This window comes from Dermacentor variabilis, chromosome 10 (assembly GCF_050947875.1).
Source record: "Dermacentor variabilis isolate Ectoservices chromosome 10, ASM5094787v1, whole genome shotgun sequence".
Taxonomy (NCBI): domain Eukaryota; kingdom Metazoa; phylum Arthropoda; class Arachnida; order Ixodida; family Ixodidae; genus Dermacentor; species Dermacentor variabilis.
The window spans coordinates 22,886,016-22,910,923 of record NC_134577.1 but is presented as its reverse complement, the minus strand read 5'-3'; the positions used below and the strand labels follow the sequence as shown (position 1 = coordinate 22,910,923).

The 24,908-nt window shown below is 47.5% G+C and overlaps 3 protein-coding genes across 5 annotated transcripts in view; 1 reads left to right on the top strand and 2 right to left on the bottom strand.

Moving 5' to 3' along the window:
• LOC142560123 (latrophilin Cirl-like) overlaps positions 1–24,908 on the top strand; it is an 848,550-nt gene that overhangs the window by 177,896 nt on the left and 645,746 nt on the right. The gene's annotated exons all lie outside the window — the stretch shown is intronic.
• LOC142559938 (beta-galactosidase-like) lies at positions 256–11,546 on the bottom strand. The gene is made up of 7 exons (XM_075671640.1): positions 10,982–11,546; positions 8,904–9,088; positions 7,222–7,519; positions 2,967–3,257; positions 2,721–2,736; positions 1,144–1,733; positions 256–698 (listed from the first exon to the last, which is right to left on the bottom strand). Exons 1-7 carry the CDS (start codon positions 11,318–11,320, stop codon positions 270–272), a joined length of 2,148 nt encoding a protein of 715 aa, XP_075527755.1. The 5' UTR covers positions 11,321–11,546; the 3' UTR covers positions 256–269.
• Positions 15,539–23,561, bottom strand: LOC142559454 (beta-galactosidase-like). The gene is made up of 3 exons (XM_075671045.1): positions 21,868–23,561; positions 19,453–19,725; positions 15,539–16,580 (listed from the first exon to the last, which is right to left on the bottom strand). Exons 1-3 carry the CDS (start codon positions 23,458–23,460, stop codon positions 16,428–16,430), a joined length of 2,019 nt encoding a protein of 672 aa, XP_075527160.1. The 5' UTR covers positions 23,461–23,561; the 3' UTR covers positions 15,539–16,427.

The following is a 24,908-nucleotide window of genomic DNA, read 5'->3' as shown; positions in this document are numbered from 1 at the left end:
GTATGCGGAACCGAGAAGAGCAGTTTAGGCTTGCTTGTTGGTACATGACGAGATAAGCGAGAGAAGCATTAAACAGACGCCGACAAGAGGGTACAAGACGCACTGACGTCACCGGCTGCAACGTTGTGTGTAAAGTCCAATAAGGTTGACCTCCATTTTCTCAACTGACGAGCCATGTTTATACGCAGAATAAATGGTGGGAAGATTCGGAGACTGTAACCAAACTGTGCAGTCTGATTGAGAGATAATGTTTACTGATCCCTTCATGTTCAGGGCTTTGGGTACAGTATAGTCACGTTAACTCGGGGCTTGTCGATGAAGCGCACAGTTCGATCACGTGGGGGAGCTCCTTGTGTCTCGAAGAGCATCACACTGTTCTCCTCGGGGTGTGGCTTAAGGAATGGTCCCGGCACGTAGAGCGTGATTTGAGGACCGGTGACGGGCCAGTAGCGACCCAGGTTGATGCCGTTGACAAAAGCCACGCCCTTGGTCCAGTTTGTAGGGTCCAAGAATGTATCCAATCGCTGCTGACCTTCGGGCAGCTTGAATACTCCGTGGAAAAACCCCGGAACTCCGCCTTTGTCTTCCTTTTGGAGTAACTGCTGAACCCTGTTGATGTCTTCAGCTGTCGTCAAAGGAACTGCCTCGACGTCCCAGTTCTTGAGTAGCACGTAGTTCAGCTTTGCAGATTTGAACCCCTGGATACATGAAAAGAGGCAGATGCAAGATAATATAGTTCTCTATGGGTAGGTGCATAGCTCATTGCAGGTGATGTTAAGAGGGGACTGTTGCTCAAGCCTCGCAAAGGAAAATTTGAAGTATAAATAGAAGAAGTATTCTGTCGAATGAAACCAAAATCAAATGGTTACATTTATCAACCTAGCTACCAGGTATTAAAGCTTGTCACGTTTTTCTGATGTTTACCTTGAAAATAATCCAAATAGCATAGTTTTATTGCTGTGGCTGCTCGCTATATAATTGTGGCGTTTTTAGCGTGACATTTTGAAGAATAACAGCTTTGATGTTCGCCATTAAGCAGTGCCGTTTTATCGTCGCAACTTCCTTGAATTGCAATGCCAGCTGTTTCACTGCCGTCCGGTCTTTAAAGAATAATTGTTTACATGTGTCTTTCTTGACGTTTACCTTTGGGTTGGCGAACGTCTTGCTGAGCGACTCTCTGCCCATATTCTCGACCAGAATGGAGAGGGTCTGGTTTATTCCCGTTGGCACGTAGTTCTGGACTTTGACCACCTGCCCACTCACTGCGAAGCTGTAGAAGACCGACACCTCTCCGCCTTTGCCGTACACGTACGCCCGGTCCGACAGTCCTTCGAGCTGCAGCAACGCCTTGGCCGCAGTCGCGAATGTCACAGTCGTCGAGTATAACACGAAGCCGAATGCCTGTCCCAAATTCTCGAAGGTCAAGGGTTCCGCGGACTGTTTCCTCTTCAGCCAGTTCTGTCCACGGAAGTGAGCCATCACCTCGTCGAGCGATGCGTACTTGTCCAGGGCTACGGGGCCGATTTCTATCTTTCGCGACGGACCCGGTGGGTCATCCTTTGGCACTTGCAAATACTGCGGAAAAACAGCGCAGACCGTAACACAAGTATCGCATGTGAAATCGTTTTCAGTTGCAGCGTTCGTCTGTAGCTGTGATGCCGCGCAATATGCGTGCTCAAACATTATGCAAGCTTGACATTCTTGAGCAGTCGCAAACATCGCATGCAGTATTGCTGAGTGATGAATATTTTTTTTTTTTACCGTTGCGATCGTGTGCCACTAGGCAATGACGTTAATTTGTCCTCCCCCTTTTCCTCTCTCTTTCTCTCTCTCTCGTTTTCGTTTCCCTCCCCAGCGAAGGCAGGTCTAACGTACGTTATTTAGACAAAAGTTCTGACCTTCCTTTCCTGCTTCTTTCTTTTTGACTATGCGCTTTAAGTTGCACCTGTGTGTTGAATCAGTTCGTTTCACCTTGTGGACTATGTTTTAACGCGTCTCGACTCTTATTTCCATATATTTTTATCATTTAATTACTTTACAATTACTTAATACATGTGCATATTTTTTTAGAGCTCATATTTTTAATATTTTCTTTGAGGCAACGTTTAGAAATCTGCTTCAACGTCCGCTAAAACGGTGTCCCGCTACGCCACTTCCTAGGCAAATTTTGTGTTTCGGGGTCTCTCACAAGTGATTGAACAGGCATATGTAAACCATGGACCCCGCAGCAGATGCCGCTGCAGACGCTGACATTCGTTATCGTTTAGCTGTCATCCTTTTGAACTACGAAATAACATGAATTCATGTTCCCAAAGTTTACTTAGGCTTACTACGACGATGTGACGCCGCTTTGTAGGCGACCATGTCCCCCACTTATCTCTCTTTCCGTATAGATAAGATTCTGTGAAATACTCCGAGGCCATCTAACAGTCTTAACGTGACCGCGTACGTATTAAACTCTACCGCATATTTTATACACCAGCATGAGCACGAACACAGCCAGCGACATCTTCGGGCACCGGTTCAACCAGAGCATGTATGGATACTATTAGCAATGACCTACTATGTTATACTTAGCAGCCATGTGTAGTAGTGTCGGCAGAGACGTGATCGCCGCAAACGTGTGAAATTTTACTTCGATAACACTGATGCAACTTGAACACGTTTCTTCATGGTTGGACGCAACGTAACATCATGTTTCCTCCGGCGCTGACGATTACCTTGGTATTCCTTAAACTGTTAAACACCCGTGCGTATACGCATAGGCTTAAAATGTCTAATAATAGTCCATTACTCATCAATAACTATATCGCGTTGCGCAGAGGGACACCGGCAATAGAATGTAAGCTCGAAGACGTGCGTTCGTCACCGAGATCTACTTCGGTTATTGTACGCGTCACTGTTCGCGCTGACCAAAGTTGTGGATCAAAACCAGCTAGCCCCATGTTGCATATATGTATATGTACGGGGCTGATGGCGCGTCGGATGTCGTAGTAAAACGCGTTCGGGTCGCCGGCTTCACTCAGCGGAGCTTCGTAGTCGTAGCTGGAGACCACAGGGCGCTTCTCACGACTACCGGCCGTGAAGCCGAAATTCGTTCCGCCGTGGAACATGTAGAGAGACACGGAGGCGTTCATCGCCATCAGGGTCTTGAAAGTCTGCAGCAGTGTCTGCGGTGCCACGACCTTGTGCGGCCAGCCCCAACAGTCGGTATTGCCCGTGTAGTACTCGCTGATTACCAGTGGCCCAGGTTCGACCTACGGCGTGGAAAAAAAAAAGAGGATGGCGAGGCGTTCTGCAGATTCGTTCCATCCAGAATACTCTAGACAGATGACAGGCTCTGCAAGAGCGTGATGGAAAAGGATTAGATATAGACATTAGAGAGAGCATTTTGCAAGCGCTGGTTCGGCTGGCTTGCGGGTAGTGGTGATGGGAGATCTCTGGGACAAGCGTTCGTGTTGCTGTTGAACATGCCGGTGTAGAACACGCCTATCATAGTGTGCGTACCTTTAAGCTTACTTGGTGCATACATGTGCCCGTAAAACGGGCATATTCTCAAGGACTCTTTTTGCGTAGTTGTATGGCAGTCGTAAAGGCTGTATATTTTGACGATGTGTCGTAGCATTTGGATTTGCGCTGTAACATCCCGCGTTGTAGTAGGATTAGTGGCCATAAGGGTCGCGCGCGTGATCGTCACGCCTTCCGTTCGCCACGATCGTTTCAATTTTTATAAATGCTTTGTGTTTCCGGCACATCAGAAAAAGAAAAGCATTTTGCGTCGTTGTATTTTTTTTTTATTTGAGATGGTGTTGGTGATTCTCCAATATTTCTGGCACCGCACGAAGCGTGAAGTAGCCTGATCACTTAGCAGTATAGGAAAAAGAAAGTACCTTAAGCACTCACATGTTGCGGGTTCCACTTGATCTCATGCGTATAATTGCACGACTGTCGTTTAACGGTTTTGTGATAAGCCTTATCTGTGTCTGAGGTGCTCATTCTTTTATGTGGTCCAGATCCAAGTATACGAAGCAATCGTTTTGCCTCGCACCTAAATTGCGGCACTCTAGAGCTTCCATTCGCTGTTACAAAAGGAAAGCGAAAATGAAGTATTGCACAAGTATCATGAGTCACGAGGCAGTTGCTGGAAGCGCGAAGTCTTTGCACTGATTTGCCGGTAGCCACTACAATACGCTCTGAAGTGTGGCGATCATGTTAACGCGCTGCTACTCCCAGGGACATAGCTAGTTTACTGAACTTACTAACTGTTCTGGACTTCACTTCACTCGCACAAGCGGTGAAGTAGTGTGCACATTAACAGTTAACACATTAACGTGCTCCTTTGGAAAAAAAAAAGAAGCTATGCATGATTTGTAGAAAATGCTGCATTAGTTGGGTCGCTCAGCAGCAGTGCCACATATAGTAAGCAGTCGGCTAGCGGAACACGCACAAAAAGCACCAAGTACGGAAACAGACTGTGGGTGATCTCCAGTCCGGCGTTGAGGGAGGGCCAGCGCTCCTGTCACGCAAAACAGGAACATTTCGCTCGTCTTTGTGTAACTGCAGGACAATACGTCATGCGTTTACCGCGGTGCGCGCGTTTATTTAGCATACATGCGCTGAAATCGCCAGCAGCCAAACGCATATGTACACTCACGTGACGACGGTGCTGCCGCCTGTAGAGCTTGATTGGTTAAACGCGTAAATTGCAGCGATCGGTGTGTGCTAGGATTGTTGTTTTTAAAGCGAAAGCTTTACTGGCGCGAACTTGCGATTTCGCCGTGGCCGTGCTCCGAGGAGGCACATGACGTCACACCGCATACTCGTCGTTGCGCTCGCCTCCACTCGCTTCGCCAGCTGCGTCGCATGCCTGATAACATGTCGGAGGATTGAAAAGGAGAGCTCGCGTGCGCCGCAACCACAGTGTAGGCGGCAGTATGGACGGCGACAATTCTGATAAGCAAGAGGAGTCCTGGAATCGACATCGGAACGAGACGAAGAGGAAACGAATCGCCCAGGAAACAGACGAACAGCGCGCCGAACGACTGGCTAAACGCCGTAACATAGCTAGACAACCAGACTAACCTGGACCTGCTATCAAGATTGACCAAGCCTAACCATGCTATGTCTTAGCTTTCGTTACGTATATCCTGGCATAGCTGAGCTGAGCCACTGCCATTTTTTTTTTTTAGGTTTTGGCGTCGCTGTGTGTTTGTAAATGAGAAATAGCCAGTCTCTCACAAAACGTGATTGTCGGGCGAAATAAATTAAATACGCGCAAGAAAAATGGAGAACGACGGACAAGAAACAGCAGACGCACTCTACTAGCAAATTATATGTTTCGAGAAGTAAAAAAGGCCGAAAGGAGAAGAAGAAAGTGATGGTATTCACGTGCCCAGAAAATTAATGCGAGGTTGCGTTGCCTTCACCCCGCCAGTCTGCTGAACTCTGAGCATGCATTCCCGGCGAGGATGAAAGTTATGCGGACACGACGCACATGGAAAAAGCTACGAAAGCAAGGGTATGCAGTGAAGGAGTTAAAATGCTTGGCAACCCATTCTTGCGGATCGGACAAAAGTGGGTGCAACGCCGGTGGTACGTACGAAATGGCGGAAGAATAGGGAAGCGCACATATAAGAAAAACCGAGAAACTCAAAAGAAGTTGAACATCACGTGATATTCTATTTTGAAGTATGTGTGCTTTAGAGGTACGCTTGAGCCCGCATTAAATGTAGAAGCTTTATGTCGTGATTATTTTATTGCGCAGGACAGAGGAGGTGCGCTTACCGGAGCTACATATTAAACGCTCAGGGATAAATATAAGTTGTCCACCGATACTTCCAACTCCGCAAGCAACATGAATATGACATGCATATGATCTATGGAAATAGGTAAGGACAGCTCCGCCACAAAAAATGAAAGATGTCGGCATAAGAAGCAGGCAAATTGCCATACAGAGAGCCTTCATGTATCCAAAAGCCGTCTGCGGAGTGCGCAAAGTGGTTTAGTTAATTAAGTATTTCTAACTTGCGAACCTATAGGACGAGCTACGTAGGGCACTCCGGTAGGTACGGGAATGACCAGACCTCGGAACACTTAGTGACCATAAAGAACAATGGTTATGGGCATTTGGATACTCGCTATGAAATTGACTGCAACTACGCTCCATTGTTTGCTTAAATGAAGACGTAACGAAGCAGAGACACTGAAGTGAGCTTTTAGAGGAGTTTCTTCATCAGCCCCTCCCCAGTGATCACCCATCGCCCACCGGTAATGAAAAACGCGTTAGCCATTACGCACGCAAATATCGCGCCTGATTCCCTGAATACTAACCGGTTTGGTGGGCTACGAAAAAAAAAATCATTTTTAGAGCGCAGCTCTTGGCGCCCATCCCTGCGGCGAGCGTCGACGTCATCGGCGGCGTAACCGAGCGAACGAGCACAGCGAAAGATGAAAGAGCGAACGCGGAGCGGGATTTGAAAGACGAGAGCCGCGAACGGAGGAGACCAATGATAGCTGCCCCTTCAGTGACGTATGCGCGGGAAACGGGTGTCATGCAAAACCACCCAACCGCTCGATGCGTACTCCTAACTGGTCTCAGCCTGACCGCTCGTTTCGTACTATCGTTTGGTCGCGTCAGCTCTCGCTCGGGCTTGTTTGGTTAGCTTGGTTTGGTCTCGTTCGCGCTTGTTTCGACTGTCATGGTTTTCCACAGTTTTGTCATCAGATTATATGCCTGACGCGAATTGTGTAGTACTTTCTGCAAGCCACGGGGCACCAGCAATTACAGTGGAACCTTCGACGAGTCATGTATAAAAGCCGACGCGCTTGACCAGCAGACCAGATTTTCGACGATCGCCGACTCTGCTATACGTGTCTCTCTTAAATTCTTTGCCTCAATATATGACGAAATAAAAACATTTGTAGAGCTGCGCTCAAATTTCGCATTGAGGAGCATCGTTATACTGGGTGATTTTTTTTTCCCACGCACACCCACCCATCCCCTCGTATGGCTGTGTGTGCGTCTAGGAGGAGGGGTGGGGGGGTGGGGTGGGCTTTGCTATCAAAAAACGCGCGACCGAAGGTTTTGTAGGGTGACAAGCGCACTGTCGCCACAGCACGGGTAAAGGTATCTATACTATTTCAAGGCCATTCAACCTAGCCCTCTGGATAAGGAGCGTGAGAACAAAGCCACCACGCCAATGCAGCGGCAGTGGTGCCCACCTGTGCAGAAGCCACAATAGAGGCCACAACAGCTGGAATCTCCGTCGGCGTCATGTACGCGGTGACGAGGATGTCGCGCACTTTGTCGCAGTCGTAGTAGGACTTCGTTGCGGGGTTGCCTCGGAAAAAGACCATTTCCCGGCCAAGCCGCACCTGCAGCATGGTGAGCAGGTGCTCCATGTACAGGTGGTCGCACGCGCCGTTGACGCCGTACAGGTGCTCAACTTGGACGGCGATGACAGGTCCCGCTTTGTTGTACGTGTGCGGGCTCAAGACGGCGCAGAGCTTCATAATCCATCTGCTGCCGGCAATGAAACAAAAAGAAAAAGCATTTTTCCACCTTGATTTCTGAACCAAACTAGGTTACTGCAGGAACTGCGATCTGAGTACCATAGGAACTGTCGTAGTAGTCACAAATAGGTTTGCGTGAATTTGGCTTTGAAATATGTATTATCTATGTAAAAAGAGTACATTTAGAGAGGACGCTCGAATAGGCACGAAAGTGTTTCTTTATACCAAAAACTCTGCGACGGTGACTTATTCACTGAATAAGACACAGCCTGGAAAAGATTCTAGCAAGATCATGATTGAGCAATTGCCAACACTGCCTCCGGACGTAGGCATGCAGGGTTGTCACACACATCCCTAAAAGATATAAATAAAGTAACGTATTCATTTTTTATTCATCCAGTGTTCTACTGAGCGTGATATTTTGTGTCACTATTCTCCCTGTCTACGCAAATTTGTTTCCTTTGCCAAGTGACAAGGAGTAGACGGTGCCACCGTAAAGGCCCAACCTCTCCTAATATTTATTTCAATAAAAAAGAAAAGGTATTCATTTGAGCTACTAAGAGTCAATGTCTGTAGAAATAAGAAAGCAGCAGAAAATGCAGATGAAGCCAATTCGAGAACCCGCCGTGGTTGCTCAGTGGCTATGGTGTTGGGCTGCTGAGCACGAGGTCGCGGGATCGAATCCCGGCCACGGCGGCCGCATTTCGATGGGGGCGAAATGCGAAAACACCCGTGTGCTTAGATTTAGGTGCACGTTAAAGAACCCCAGGTGGTAAAAATTTCCGGAGTCCTCCACTACGGCGTGCCTCATAATCAGAAAGTGGTTTTGGCACGTAAAACCCCAAATATTATTATTATTAAGCCAATTCGAGAAGGAGAGGAGAGGCAAAGAGGAGGAAAGACAGGAAGGTTAGCCAGTGTAAGTACCGGCTGGCTACCCTGTTCTGGGGAAAGGGGTAAAGAATACTCATCTGATACCACCTCATACCTTGTAGTGTTTACAGGCAGGGGCACCAGGGACTGTCTCGCTGCGCAATCTGGAGTCTCCCGCAATTCAACGAGAATTAGGTGGGGCGACACAATTAAAATAGCATGTCGATGTTGGGCTGTCTTTCTGCAAAAAGATATTGGATAGGATTGCTGGTGGAATCACGTCCCCGTCTCGATACCGAGTGATGCTAATCCTGACGGACTATGCAGAACAACCGTCGTCTTCCTTTAAATAATGTGCGTTTATATTCAATATCCAATTGTTCTTGAGATGCTCGTTTTCTTGCCATCGATTTTTCGGCAAGGGAATCTTCGCTTTAAGCCACCGTGAAGTGCAAGAAATAAGCGGACTCTTCGTCATTTCAACAGTCAAGCGATACAGTCAAGTGCGAATTGCTAACCTGTCCAAGTGGTGCAGGAATTCGCTGTCCAGGACGCGGTACTTCATGTTGGGTTGCTCTCTGTGAAGCCAGTACGGCAGGCCGCCGTTGTCCCGATCTCCCGAGATGTACGGTCCTGGTCGCACTATGGCAAGAAGGTCTTGCTCTTTCACTTGCTTCAGGAATGCGTCCAGGTCGTACATGTCCTGAAGTCGGAGTGTCGTTAACAAGAAACTGAGCAGAGAAAGCGATAGCGTTATCTGCCTGTTTTTTCTGAGTGAAACCGGATTTATTGCAACCAGTTGGTTCCTCACATACACACGTCAATGTGTTGCGATGTTATTCCTCTCGATGTGACAAGTGAAAAGTTGCTTTTATGTTTTTCGTTTTTTTTTTCGGTGTGCTTACTAATGGGAACGCATTATATGGCTCATGAGGCAAAAAATCCAGCGTTCGCGTGAGCACATGATGGTGCAATTAGGCTACGAACCCTCGACCTTTGGTTGGATTCGAACCCACGACATTTGGTATTAGTCGAACCCACGACCTTCGGTGGTAATTAAAGGGAAGGTAATTAAGGCTCAGTTTATTAAGCTAGAGGTAATTAAGGCACTCGGAACCACGACCTTGCATTGTGCGTACTTTGTGACGAACACCCTTGGTCACGTGACGTCGCGGCGCTTCTGATGACGCGGCCACAATGCTGTCGCATTCATCCACGTAGGGATAAATAAGTGCACCTTGAATTTTTACTCAGGCTGTTGCTTCTAACCGCTGTTACCGCTTGCACACTTTTTAACGAGAGTTACTGGTTCCGTGCCGCAAAATATCCGATGTCGTCGTCGGACGTCGCTTGGCGAAAAATCATTCCGAACCACAACCACGCAGGCCCTGCACGTGGCGCAGATGAGTTACTGAACTAATTGAACGCCTCAAAGTAAAATACGTCAGAAAAATCATAAAGTACGACATAAACACAACCTGCAGACATGATGGCTTCGGACTTTAATTTGAATATACCAGGAAACATACATAATTCTGTTACGCAGAAACTCAAATACAAACCCATTTTCCGAGGAGTGCGGCCCGCTCGTTTCTTTGGAACAATACCATCGCGCTTATCTCCGCGTAACCGCAAGAAAGCTGTGGTTGCCGGGAAGCGTGGCAAGCAGTTAGCGATCTTTCAAATCTGTCGCGTTCCACTCTTGAAGGCGAAGCTTAAGCGTCCTCCAATTTTTTTTTCTTGTGCACTAACAGGAGTCCCCGAAAAGATTTACACGGCTGATAAAGGGCGTCTGGTAAACGCGATGTTATGGCAATAAGAGTTGAGCGTCACTTAAGATTTGCATCGGATTATCCGCTTATGATGTGTTCTATTACATGCGAAGTCAACTGTTTATTTCCTTGTCACGTGGCGTTTATGTGCTTGTTGTCATTCCGCCAGGCTTATTGTCACTACAAAGCTGTTTAATCCTTGGCCTGGCTTTCAATTGTTTGTTCGTTTTTCTGATTCGTTCAGTCGTCCATTTGCTCATCCCTTCATTCAATTATTCAATGAATGGAGACAATAAACAACTTATTTAACCACTGGTTTGTTCGTTGGATGGAGTTGATTGAATCATCACCTTCAGTCATCATTGAAATTTCACCCTGCGGGATTCTCCTGAAACACGTTCGACTAGGCAGCATCTGCGGTCTGAGCAGTGTCTCCATCCAAGTGACAATCAGTGGCAATGGTTGTACATTCGTCATCGACCACGAGAACAAGCCCATTCGAACCTGCTCCTTAAGAATTGAAGCACACTTGGAGTAAGTAGTGACCCGGCCTTTCTACAATTCAGTTAAAGATTGTATTTATATTTTCCAATTTGATCACTTATTTGTTCTTCGGATTAAGTTTGTTTAATCATCTATTGGTCTCGCACTAAATTTACAAGATTAAGGATATCTTGTTTACTGGCACGAAAGGCCTTCGAAGCTTATTCTCCGGGTCAGAAGCGAAACGCTGTAGTCGGGAAAGTGATTGATTTTGTCTGCGCGCGTTGTCATAAGCGCGCGTAGCGAGAACCAATAAAACCGCGCTTGTAGAACAGACTCACCTCGAAGTTGTACTGACCCGGTTCCGGTTCATGGCCGCTCCATTCAATGTAAAACGAGACGGCGTTCAGGCCCGCCATCTTGATCCGGTGCAGCCGGTCCTTCCAGTAAGCGCGCGGGACTCGGAAGTAGTGCACCTCACCGGCAACGTACCGGAAAGGCTGCCCGTCCTTGAGGAATCGCTTGTTCTCGTGGTCGATGAGGAATGTACGGCCATTGCCGCTGACTGTCACTTGGATGCAGACGCTGATCAGACCGCAGATGCTGCCGAATGGAACGTGTTTCAGGAGGATCCCACACAGTGAAGTTCGCGCACGTCTTAGTCTAGCTTCGTACCCCATAACTCGTCGTTCTTACATCTTCAGGTCACGGTCGCGCTGTCATCGTCTCATTGCGTCATGATTGGCAAGCATGATAAAACATTCAGGTGTGATGAAAATTGTCGATGTTGTACGAGAGTGCCTTCTACGTATGAATAACTTAGTTCCAATGTCTGTGCCGACGTGTACGAGAGTAAGGGCTAGCACAACAATGAAGCGCATTCGAGGCGTCCTGAGAAGGGCTGAAACGAATACTCGCCCCGCGCTTCCTTCCAGGATGTACGTTTCAAAGCGAAATGCCTAGCTACTTATTCTAAACGTGGTAATCGGTCTTGGACATGACTTACGATGTTCTTGCGTTAGTTTCAGGTGCACAAGATGACTTACGATGTTCTTGCGTTACATTCAGGTGCACGAGTATGGAGTGCATTTTCTTACGCTCTTTCCCAAATTAAACAACGCGCACGTTTCCTCTTTAGAGTGAAGTTTATCCGTCTTCAAGTGTCGCCCCCTAAGGGAGTTTCCTGCCAACTTCCCGTTGTCTATCCTGTCACTCCTCTGTCGCGTTCAGTCGAGCACAATCCTCAGGCTCTGCTGACAGGACAAAGCCAAAGTATTTGCGTCGACCTCTAAGCTGTTCATTTGCTCGTTATTGCAGGCTTTCTTCTATCTGAACATGTGTGGACCACTCGTTAGTCCATCCATTGTCCTCTCGTCGATAAATGAAGTGGCTACATGCGTGTTAATTTACTTGCGTAACGTGCCACGACTCTCTCCTTAGCACTCGTTCGGCGATATCATGGTGGCAGGTCACGACTATTGGAATCCGGCTTCCGACCTGCCTTTAACACGCTTATTTAAAGGAACTGTAGAGCTTGTTGAACGACTCTCTCAATACAGTTGTTTCTAATTGCATTTTTTGAGACGTGAGCGTTTGGCACACTTTATTACTTTAAGGTTGACATGCAGTGACTCTAATTCTGCTGTGTGGGAGTGTTTTGCTTTCATAATCCGCAACTGGCCTGTGCTTGTAAAATGTCGTGGCGTGTTTCTTCGCATCACTACGCAATTGTTGAATGGGGAACCTGCGCTCGATAGGCGGCGCGTCGAAAAGAGTGCGTTGCACGCCGCCCTGGCGACGAAACGCGGCATATTCCAGCCACTCGACCAGACGACACGTCCGCGGCCGTATTATAGTTCGTATGTTTCCGTTTTCGCGCCGCTTCAAGTGGACAGTTTTCGTAAAGAAGCTAGCGCCATCAAGTGAAGAAATGATGAAAGAAGCATTTTTAAGCTTTATATATTTTTCACAGTGTTTCGCGGCGAGAATGTGTGTTTCTTTAACGGTTGCGCCGTGGTCCGATGCCATGCTTGCGTGGCAGCCTGCCTCGCAAATCTAGCAGCTATGGCTCCGGTCGCGCTGCGCTACGGTTTCGGAAGTATTAGTTGGCCTGAAGACGTTCCATATTTCTCTGGATAGACATAAAAAATTCTGATGTTACTTCGTTCAATGGAGAAGAAAGCTTTATCGCATCAGCTGACTCGCGCAAGCTGGCTACATTTAACACTAATTACATAAATTTACCGGATGCATCTCAGCGCCGAGTCCTCATCCGCATGCGCATATTTAAAAACACATAGGCGGCTTAGTCGCGCGTGCGCCGGCAGTATGCGCACACAACTCGTATTACAAGGCAGCTTCCCTACCACATATTTCTTGGCAATGAATGGATAATATTTACCTTTCGTATCGTTCGCTTGGTGCGGTGGCGTTGGAAGGGGCTTGGCGGTGGTATTGCGAAGGAAGAATGGTTGGTAAATATGCCGGATGGTGCATGCTATTGCTCATTTTATTTCCGACGAAATACCGACTGCAGATTCTGCTGTTTGGTACTGTCTGCCACGGCTGACCGTCTTCGCTATCGAATAAACCAAGCACATACGCGAAATTCGAATTAGGAACCAGCCCGACACCGCTTGATAGTGCAATAAGACGGGAACTTACTCCGCTCGCCTGACTGCTTGGATACAACGCCGCCTCCGTTCTTGTTCTTAGGGTTCAGATGGAAAGACGCAGAAGGATACATCCTCCATCATCCCGGTGTAGTTGTGGCACTTGTATACGCAACAGTATCGTCGGCATTCTTTTGTTTTCTTTCGACTTTCGGGCCAGGCAACGCCGCTACCAGTAGCAATTTTTGTCCGCGGGAGCGGCTGCATTGTGCACGTTCTGACCGCCAGGGCGGCGCTGCAGGCGTCGTGAAAACTCCAGCGCTGGTTTCCCATAGGCTTACATGGAATCACTTCCAGTGCTATGAACACGTACACTTCCCTTAAAAGGAGTCTCTACTACGATTAGCTAATGAGGCACCGCCTGCACTTTCTCCTCAGGAGTACATTGATATAGCTTGATTGCGAGTAAGAAAAGCAGAATTAAGGTGCGAGGTGCCTTACACAGCATTACTGACGTTGCGGTAGTGTTGTTCGTCCCATTTTTTTTTTCAAACGTAATAGTTTTGGCATTGTAAGCTCTTCGCATACGAACATTTCCTATTGCCCCTGTCAAAGTGCAACTATCGGGTACAGACCCCGTCAAGCTTCCGGATTTTATGAGTTGAGTTGAGTGGTTGTAGGCTACTGGTGGGATTATCCTTGCAGTTGCTGCCGGCAATTGCTCCACCGTAGCGACACTTCAAATACATAAATCACACAAATCAGACGCAGACCTCACAACTACAAATAGGCACTCCTAAGGTCACCATGTAGAAGCCAAATCCGTGTCCTGCAGGTAATTTAAAAGAAAGCGAGAAACCTCCTTCCTGCACAACTGGTTGCCGCGCGGGAACCACGGACTTACTTACACGGGCCAAATAGGCCTCTCATTTGGAGAAGTGTTGTCCGAGTAAAGTTTTCGGCTTTTGTCTGTGCCCCCAGCATTTTTGTACATGCTGTAACGTACCGTAATGCCGAAATAACTAAAATGAAAACGAAAAACATAATTCCGTGTGACTGCCATTCATTCCGGCGCCTTAGTGTCGAGACATGACATTTCCGTGCCTGCACATGTGCACGCATTCGGACGTACCGCCTTGTTCTTACCAACAGGCCGTACTTCAACGCTTGTAAAGTTCATTTCTAGTACAACCGGCCATTCACATGTTACTACTTCCATGTGTACACTCGCTTATTCTCGTTGTCAATGCGTTCCAAACAATCTTAAGTACATCTGCAGTTTTCCATACATGGTATTACTAACACGGACCAAATAGGCCTCTCATTTGGAGAAGTGTTGTCCGAGTAAAGTTCTTGGATGGAAATGCGTCAAGCTGTCAGGAACCCAGTTGTCGTATTTGTTAACGGACAGATGACGTTTTCAGTTCAACTGTAGGCTCTTTACTTTAGTAACCCTATATTTCCTATTTGTGTATTCATATCATAGCGTCAACTATTCGTCGACCTTTGCGTTCGCTTTCGTTCAAGCTGCCTGCGAAATTTTGTTGCGTATGAGTGATTTAGGGGACGGCATTTTTCACTGTTCAGCCTTGCTGATATATACCACTTGAAAACCTCGGCGCCAGCAGCAATGCAGAACAAGAAAACTCAGTGACGTATCTGTAAGACTGCGCCTGTTTGAAAGCTAACAAAGTCTATCAACTTGATGATTGAGTGTTTTTATAGAAACAGTAAATTTTGCTGCTTTCCGGGTAATTGCAGTTGATAAATTTTGCAGAAATATGGCTCTACTTGTAAGAATGTGGGGCCTAACTCTAGTGTACCTGAGAGCCTTCTGCTTCTGTAAAGTAGCGTAGGCACCTCCTAACAATGCATTGTGCTATAACAATTGTGACAAGCTTTGCGCTTTCATTTTGTTTTTGCTCTTTAGGGCGTCTTTCCGTAGTGAGCGAGAAATTAGAGATGCAAAGCACCGATATGCGACCGATAGACTTACCATGTGTAATAACCCTCTCACATGCTATTTCTCGGCCTAAGTTGGAGAGCCACTAGAGAGCAATCGAAAGACCAGCCACTGTCGAGTGTACAATTAGAAAGTCAAGATTGCTTGAAAGTAACTTATAGTAGCACTCGATTTGCATTGAGTTCAATCCTCAATTACTTGAGCACGCTCAAAGGTTCCCGTCTGAGAAGCGCGCTAGGTGTTGATTCTACGGAAAACGAATAAAACCAATGACTAGGAAATGCTTGAACCAGCGAAAAATTCAGTTTTATTCAACTGGCGTTCAACGTTCCAAAATTACGTCCCTTCCGCAGGAATGTTATAGTCTTCCATGAGGTGTCTCCTTATCCCTTCAGACTTGCAGAGGACAACATGCGACTTTGATTCTCAAGAGTATAAAATATATTAGGCGGATGGTAGAAATGACGAGGTCATGGAGTAATTTGGTCAAGAGACAAGTACACTTCTAAACTGGAAACACATCCTTCCAAGTGAGGTATAGTTGAAAAGTCATCGTAACATCCGATGGTATGATGCGGCCGACGCTTTTGTTTTGTTCTCTTTTTTTTTCTTAGGACGGTAGTTGCGTGGGAACGTAATTGATATGACGCTGTTGAAGATTATTCCTCGTAATTTTGCGAAGCTATAGATAAGAGGCATCGCACAGCACCCATCATGAATAGGTACCGTTGTGAGTGACTCGGGCTCAACTGCCTTTAACTATTATCTCATTATAGTCTTTCTTAGCTTTCCAGCGTAAGCTACATTTTACGACTTCGTGCCATCCAAAATGCATTATATTTTTCTGATGGTGCGATACTTCAAGTTCTCGGCATGCCGTTAGACCCTTAAAGTGTACGTGATATCGTATCTGTTCTTTCTTCTGGCGAGAGGACAGCTCCTTGCCTTTCGTGTTTAATGCAACCGTACCGTGTCTTAAAGAGACCAATCACAATCAAGAAGTAGGGAGGTTGACGATATGTGTAGAATGTCTTGGCTCCGCCTTCACTGAGGGAGAAGATGGGCGCAATAAAGCGGTATACATGGAAATTTCTGCATCGGTGTCTACTGCTCAAATGCCACGATGACTTCTTGCGCAGCAACTATTGTGTACCGCTAATAAATGTGAAAAAAAAAATAAAGGCAGTTCGTCGCATGAGCCGAGAGTCACCTTCAGGGTCTCGGCTTATAGATATCTGCGTCCAGTAAGGGTTTGTCAACCAACTGGACAAAACGATTCGTAGGCGCTCCTTCCGTCTCGAAGAGTAGCAGCCGATTCTCTTCTGGGTGAGGTCTGATGTATGGGGCCGGCACGTAGAGCGTCACCTGCACATGCGCGTGAGACTTATGACTATTTGGTGGTGTTAGCACGAAAAAGTAGCCAACGCTTGCCACGCGCAATGTTGCATCATGTGACAATGTTGTTTAGTCGCTATCAAGTGGCACGTAGATTCTGTCACAAAAAAAGGCATTTTCGCAAATTTCTGTTGCTTAGTCCTCTTTGCAACTACAAAACGCGGTAATCCTTAGCAGCTTAGAGCTTTACATTTTGGAAGCCATCTAGAAAGCAGCGAACGGTGCCAGATGACATTAGCCATAATGAACCAACTAGATCAGCTATGCGCTTTGGTCTCGTTCACCTTGAAGGACTCCATGTCTATGTCCCGTCCATTTAATCGTAACGACCGCTTTGTCACAAAAGCTAAATTAGTTTTTTTCCTTTCTCTGTTCCTCAATGTCTATTTTGAGCATTGTAATGAGATTTTCTAACAAGGCTCCCAAATATCTAGAAGCTTGCGTCAAGTGCTCAGTTTCACAGCGAAGATATACATGACTAGCCGATTCGTCCGTCCGTCCGCCTGTCGCCTGCACACCAAACACTCCACCAACGCAACCTCAAGCGCATGCGCGAAAAGAAAAATACAGAGAGAGAGAGAGAGAGACGCGCGATTGGCTGCGCCAGCAGTCACGTCGTTGTTCTTCGTCGCAGCCGAGCGCGCGCAGCAGTTTCTCTCTGGCTCCGAAATGGGTAGGCCACATGTCATACGTACTCCTGAGGAGCAGGCAGCTTTCGATCAGCAACTTGAGCACCTCTCCAGCTAGAGCATCTCTCTCACTAGTTGTGCCGATGCTGCAGCCCGCGCAGAAGGATAGGCTCGTGCAGCCGAGCGCAAGCAGTAACTGCCTACCGAGGATCCGGTAGCCTACCAAGCCGTCGTTTAACAACGGGGCCACACGTTTCAGCTGCGCTGATTAATCATCTGTACGGAGTGCTTGGGTAGTGTTTCTTTTTATGCGGTTGAACGTTTATCTATAAGGACAGGCGTAATAGTAGTGATGTTACTATTTAATGCCTTGTTTTCTTAATTCAAGGACGTGTCTATGATTCCTTTACCTGCAGTGAACACTTTGTTGCTACCTATGATTGATTTATAACACTATTGCTTACGCATACTGTTTAGTGAACTACATTGCTGAGGTATATTGCCGGGGAATACGGATTATGTTTCGATTTGTTTGCTGTTGTTACTGTGACATAGTGAATCCATGTTCGAATTCCTTTTCGAGTCATCGTAAACATCATTATGTACAGGGTCTGTCCTGAATGTAATGTCAGTAAGGCCATTAGAAATCATTTATTGAATTTATCGTTACAATGACGTGTTTAAAAATCTTCTAAATACTCTCCTTCTGCGTCGATACATCGGCTCCAGTGAGACTTCCAGCTCTCGAATGCGTTGCGGCAGTCCTCCTCCGGAACGGCCTTTAATTCTGCGGTGCAAGCTGCTTTGATCCTGTCCACTGTCCCAAAATGCTAGCCTTTCAGGGGAGTTTTGAGGCGTGGAAACAGAAAAAAGTCATGGGGACCCAAGTCCGGGTTGTGCAGGGGCTGGGGGATCGTTGACACTCCTGCTTTAGCCAGGTAGTTGGTGATGATGAAGGCACTTTAGGCCGGCGCATTATCGTAGTGCAACTTCCAGTTGTCTGCGATTTCCGGCCGGATGCGTTGAACCCTGCGTTTCAGTCTTTTGATGACTTCCACATAAAATTTGGAGAGTGGTTCCAGGTTCTACAAACTCGTGATGAACTAGTCCGTGCATGTCAAAAAATGACGATGTGCATGACCTTGATCTTTGATTTGCTCATCCTGGCTTCCTTCTGGTGAGGAGATCAGTGCGTGTGCCCCTTTGATGATTGCCTTTTGGTCTCCGGGTCGTATCCAAATACCCAAGTCTCGTCACCTGTAATGACGTCCAGAAATTTTCGATCACGTTTGCTCATGTCGAGCTTTTCTTGGCACGTTTCAATGCGCTGTGACTTCTGGTCGTCAGTGATCACTTATGGAACCATTTTTGCTCGCATTTTCCGCATGCCGATATCCTTTGTAATGATTTCATGAACTTGAGTTTTCGGAATGTTTAACATGTCGGCCATTAAACGAACAGTTAATCGTCGGTCAGAGTTCAGCAGTTCCCTCACTCGCGTCACATTTTCGTCCGCGGTCGTCGTGGATGGGCGTCCGGCGCGGTCTTCGCCGTTGACCTCTTCCCGGCCTTCCAAATATAGGCCTTGTGCCTCTGAAACACTTGCCGATCTGACAGGGCATGTTCTTTGTAAGCAGTCTTGAGCATAGTAACAGTTCCCGCAGCGGTATTGCCAAGTTTCAAGCAGAACTTGATCGCAACGCTTCGCTCTAACGAGCGCTGCATTTTCACTTGCACAAGAATGAAAAACAACTCTCACAGACAGGCCCCTCCTACACTCTCCGATGCTCGGAGCATACTGAGAGATTGATCCTTGCTTAGCTGGGTTCCCCCCCCCCCCCCCCTACCAGTTTCAAGCGGTTAGACCACGCTCCGACGTATAGTCGCGTCACAGTAAATTCACTGACATCACTTTCAGGACAGACCCTGTATGTCATTTTGAAAATCATGTGCTGCAATTGCACGTGTTATTACGGACGCCAGGCTGTGCCTTTTCTTTAGGCGTTGAGAAATACCTTTCCTTCAACCTGCCTCGCCTTCCTGTCTATTCTGTGAACCGAAGCAAAAAGTTCATTACTTTTTACAGAAACAAAACGGCACATGTTCATTTTTAGCACTGGCTAAGAGTCACTTGAGCAAGTACTTCATTAAGAATTATACGTGATACGATGACTAGCTATTCAGGGGTGCATAACCTCAACAGATGCAGTCACCTGTGGCCCAGCAGCAGGCCAGTAGCGGCCTAGATTGAAACCGTTGATAAAGGCAAAGCCCTTGATCCATCCTGACGGGTCCAGGAACGTGTCGGCAGGATTCTGTCCTTCTTTCAGGATGAACGTCCCGTGGAAGAAACCGGGAACGCTTCCGTCTCCCTGTCTTCTGATTATACGTAGGATCTCGCTGATGTCTCGATTCGTGTTGATGGGAACTGCCTCAATAGTCCAGTTCTTGAGTGCATGACCGCCCAGGCGGACCTCGGTGAGACCCTGCACGAGCACTGTTCCATTTGGCACATGTTCCATTTGGTACACGAATGCTACAGGCAAAAAAGCAGCGTCATGCTTGCCTCGATTCTTTACCCAGTGTATAGGGACTGTTTCGATTTAGGACTGCAGCTGCGATCCTACACTTGAACTATTATTTTTCTCGGAATCTATTCTTTAATATAATATGTGTATCGGAGCGCTTGATCCTGCTGATATATTCACGGCCAACATGAATAGCCAGTAGTTCATGTTCCTAAGTTTATTGCAATCCTTTTAGACTCCCTCATACCCATCAAACGCTTGGGCTGCTTACGCCACTTAGCCGGCGGACGCTTTGGAGTTGTTTTCTCCGCATATAAATGTTCTTAAGCGCGTAGTTGGAGTTCTTTAACTACGCGGTTACAATTCTTTTGATATCTATTTTCAATGGATACGAAGCCATTGCGGTACCCTTGGAAATGGTGGCATAGACAAGGCAGCTCGGCTGTCAAACAAAGAAGACCGCTGCGACCCCATTTCTCTGTTAAGGATCGGCGCTGCGTGACGACTTTGCATTCTAGCACACACGCTCTCCTTAGCGGAGTGGAAAACCGCACTTACAAGGCGCACTGCACAGACTAAAACCATTCGCTGCAACTCACACCAACGGCCGGACTGCATACACTGACGAAAAGCCTATCTTTTCTGTCAGTTCTGGCTGGCAGCTGCCTTCGCGAAAGCTAATTCAGCACTAATTGGAATGGCTGTCAGTCTTGCATCTGATGTTCGCGGATACGAGAACATTTACCACTGATTGGGTGCTCATTTTGAAGCACACCGACAATCTACGTCTGACACTTTCAGGAAACTAGATGATCGTCCTCTGAGGCAACAGACAGTACTAGAACGCAGTACCCACGAATCATCGGCTCAGAAGGTACTGTAGGCACGTTTGTGCTTTCCGAGAACGTCTGGTTTGTACGAGCGGCTTTGACTCTAGTACTTTCTGTGCACGTCCCTATACACCTCTCTCTCCATTCTATCTCTTCCCCTTCTCTTTTCCCCCAGCGTAGAGAACCACACCGGACTCTTGGAAGATTAACATCTTTGCCTTCCTTATATCTTTATACTTTCACTTTATACTTTCACTTTATACTTTCAATTATACTTTCACGGTCGGCAGGTACCGTGGTTTCACATCTGACAGCACGACGAAAACGAACCTTTCCTATTATTGTTTCAAAATTGTCATTGTTGCCTGAAGGCTAAAATATTCAGTGGTTTGGCATTACGCTGAAGCCCAATCTCAGAACGCTGCCATGATAACGAGTGCCATCGGCGGTGTTGCTTGAGTCGCACGTCAGTGGTGCAAGGATGAATCCGAACGAAAGTTGTTGGAATGTGTCCACGACCAGGGAAGGAAATGATTAGATAGACTGAGTTTGGCGTTTACTTTTCGTTCCGTTCAGACAAATGTATGCACCAGGGAATGATGTGCCCTGCAGGAACGGTGATGCAGCGGAATCCAGTACTCTGGCCTGGGCCGGGATGAGGTCAAACTATTCCAAAATGTTTTACATTATCCCAGCTCTGACCCCGGCAAAGCTGCTTGAGGGGACCGCGACGGCGCGTCTAATTGACTTCGTCGCTTTTGCAGTCGAACGCCTAGCGCGTCTTTGGAGAGGTAGCCTTTCACACGAGCCAGTACCGCGACTGCATAACGATGGCGGCGCTAGCGGCTACGGTGTGAATGAGCGTCGAGCGTTGTTATCGCGATAAAATACGCTGATATTAAAGTAATGAAAATTTTGAATGAGCGCTCGTGAAATGTTGAACTGACTATAGGTTAGTGGGAGACCCCAGACATCCATGTAAAATTTATCGAGTATTTCTAGCAGTGTGTTCGCGCGGAGCAACTTCTACCGGTAAACCAGGTCTTTTTCTTTAAACGGCTGTGTACTATAATGTATCTTAATTTGCAGCTAGAGAACTTGCTTTAGCCGACTTTCCGCATTTAAGAAAACGTGGTAATCAGACATAAACAGCTATTAATACTTTTTCTGGATGGTGCGATACTGGGTAGAGCGGAAGTGTCGTGGTCGACTGTGAAATCAACTTTGCGTGACATCGTCGCCGATAAAAAGAGCTTCGCCATGTACGCACCTTCACGTTGTGGTTAGTGTAGCCATAGCACTCCCTTCCCATGTTCTCCACGAGGATGGAGAGGCTGTCTCCTTTCTTCACAGGAATCTCTTCATATAACTTCGGCATCCCATAACTGACCATATGATTGTAAAATATGAATTGCTTGTCTCCGACGCGAACGTACGCCCGATCGTCTAGCTTCGGCAGGAAAAGCCACGCTTTACCCCCGGTGTCCAGGTTGACTGTAGTCCTATAAATCAGAAAGCCATAGTCGTGTCTCATTGCCTCGAACGTCAACGGGTCGACTGACTGCTTTTGTCTGAGCCACTCTTTGCTGCGGAAGTGGTTCATCACTTCTTCCAGGGAAATATGTTCGCCGACCTGAACGGGGCCCACGTAAAGCTTGGTCGTGTTTTGGGGCATCTCGCCGCTGGGCACGTGACCCAGGTAGTTGGTCGCCAGATGGCGTATGTCGTAGTAGATGGACCTCAGGTCGCCGTCTTCGGCGACTGGTGCTCCGTAGTCGTAGCTGGTCGTGAGGGGGTAAGAATTGGCTTTCGCCGACTTGAAGCCGAAGTTGGTGCCACCTACGAACATGTAGAAGGTCACGGATGCGTTGTGGGTCATCATGACCTTGAAAGGGTCGAGAATGCGTTCCTTCCTCTTGCGGAAGTGCGACCAACCCCAGTGGTCCATCCAACCCGTGTAGAACTCGGGGACGACCACGGGGGCCGGCTTCGGGTTCGCGTGCTTCATGACACCGAACACGGTGGCCACATTGTAGCTCGACGGGATGTTACCTGCGACGAGGATGTCGCGCACCCAGTCGCAGGAGTAGTAAGCCCTGACCGGGAAGTCGGTGCGGTAGTACACGACGTCCTTGCCCATGTGAGTCTCCATGACGGTCAGGAGGTGTTTCATGTACCCTAGGTCGCACAAGAAGTAGTGGCCGTACTCATTCTCGACTTGCACGGCGAAGATCGGGCCACCGTTTCGGTAGAGGTGTGGTACCAGCATGGGCAGAAGCTTCGCGAACCAGCGGTCCACTGCCGCTACAAAGCTCGCGTGGCTGCTTCGATATAGCATGTTGGGGTCTTCTCTGAGCAGCCAGTACGGGAGTCCTCCGTTGTCGCGCTCCCCGCAGATGTACGGGCCCGGGCGGGCTATGGCCAGGAGACCTTGCTCTTTGATCTCCATCAGGAAGGCGTCCAGATCGTACTCGTCGCGGAAGTTGTGCACTCCGGGCTCCGGCTCGTGTCCGCTCCACTCGATGTAGAAGGCGACCGCGTTGAGGCCGGCCATCTTGATCTTGTAGAGTCGGTCCTTCCAGTATGCCCTCGGAACCCTAAAGTAGTGCATTTCACCCGCCAGGAAGCGAAACGGCTGACCGTCTTTCAGGAATATCGCGCGCGTGTGGTCAACGACAAGCGACCGACCTTCGGAACATTGGGTCACGGTGTTGAGCAAGAAGTTGGCGCATACACAAAGCAGGGCCGCGCGAACATCTCCCCGACGTGTCCTTGCTCTGGCGCGGGGGGCCGAGCACTGTTCACACATTGCCGTCTCAGCTGAATTATCGGGTATTAAAACTGCGCAGCCGAAATTCGGCATCGCTTTAGCGCGTCATCACTGCACAGTAATCTTGCTGGAGCTTTACCGCGGCGGACTTCGGCCTTCACCGCTGAACATAGCATTAGGTCACAGATATTCAAATCAGATCAAGTCCTTTTGCATGCATACGTCGCGGGGCATACGTCACGGTGCATACGTCAGGAGGCATAAACATGCCCCATCTACGTCTCCGCCAGCATAAACTGGAATACAGAACAACATTGACATCTTTGTGTTTCCGGTGAAAGTGTAACCTTCTTCAAGGCAAACAAGGCAGCGTTCGGTTGACGGAGAAAACATCTGTTGCAAGTTCGCTGAAAATGTGCTCGTATTCATGGTATTTTTCTCGTTACTTGGTCGCGTTGCGCGGCGTATGTACGCGGAATGTAGGAGGCTTGGGCTCTTCATGGCATCTTGTACGATCAGTTGGCAGTAGCCACCTCTTATTGCAGGCTCCTTGATGAGGTATTGTGTGTGGCGAGCTCAGAGACACACGTTCGAGGAAATGTCGCTGCTGGGTTTCCTTTTGGACATTTTTGCGTAACAACCTGCAGGGCTCGGTCGGCTGCGACATCGCGAGGAAGGGAATAAAATTAATCTCGCTTACTTACTGCAGCGCTATGTTGCCCATGGGTCCATCGTATGGCCACATTCTTTAACAGGGCATCATTTGAGAGATACAATTTATATAAAAATGCACTAGTCCTAACTTTTTCTGTTTTGTCAGTTGTTCTAATGGAAATTATTATTGCTACTAGGCTTTTTCTTTTAGCTTTGCATTTTCTGTAATATTTTATTACCACCTACTTGTTGCGTGTTATGGTCGCGAGCGTAAAGAACAAATTTCTCAAACCTCGCTATAAGTAGCCGTTGCAAGTGCTACACTGCTATGAGAAGAGAATGTTTTCACTTCGCTTGATTTCCTTAAAGAGCTTATTCAATGTGTATTAGATTTGGGGTTGATAATGAGTTATTGAAGACATGGATTCGCCATAGCGCTTACTTTATTGCGTCAAACTGTCAGCTGCAGATTGCATGCGTGACTACTTGGTTCGGTGGATGATGTTTCCACCCGTGAATGAAATAGTTTTGTTTGGTAATAACAGCATACGTTACAGTGTGAACTACACTTGTCCAGCAAAGCGACCGTTTACGAACTGCACGGACTTCCGCAGCACTGGTAGGTGCTGCATTAAAGCTATCTTTGTTCTATATAGCGCTTAGTCGAAGCATGCGGTATCAACGTTTATAGATCTGTAAACGTTCTGCGGCGGGACTATGCGAAGTCGTACTGCGGCGTTAGCCCGTTTTCTCTTTCTTCTTAGAGAACGAGGGTGATAGCCGAATATTTATTTTGGTTGCGTTCGTTTCGTTCTCTACGACGCACTCACACGTATTACGGTAACCTTGTCCTCAAAAATAGCCATCGCATTCCTTTTATGCGATCC

Coding starts and splice junctions, on each gene's coding strand:
- LOC142559938 (XM_075671640.1), bottom strand. CDS start 11,320: ATGGGGTACGAAGCTAGACTAAGACGTGCGCGAACTTCACTGTGTGGG. Junction 9,089..10,981: donor CGGGTCAGTACAACTTCGAG/GTGAGTCTGTTC, acceptor CTCCGACTTCAG/GACATGTACGACCTGGACGC. Junction 3,258..7,221: donor CTATTGTGGCTTCTGCACAG/GTGGGCACCACT, acceptor TCCACGCCGTAG/GTCGAACCTGGGCCACTGGT.
- LOC142559454 (XM_075671045.1), bottom strand. CDS start 23,460: ATGCCGAATTTCGGCTGCGCAGTTTTAATACCCGATAATTCAGCTGAG. Junction 19,726..21,867: donor ACACTAACCACAACGTGAAG/GTGCGTACATGG, acceptor GTGCTCGTGCAG/GGTCTCACCGAGGTCCGCCT. Junction 16,581..19,452: donor GGCCTGCTGCTGGGCCACAG/GTGACTGCATCT, acceptor GCGCATGTGCAG/GTGACGCTCTACGTGCCGGC.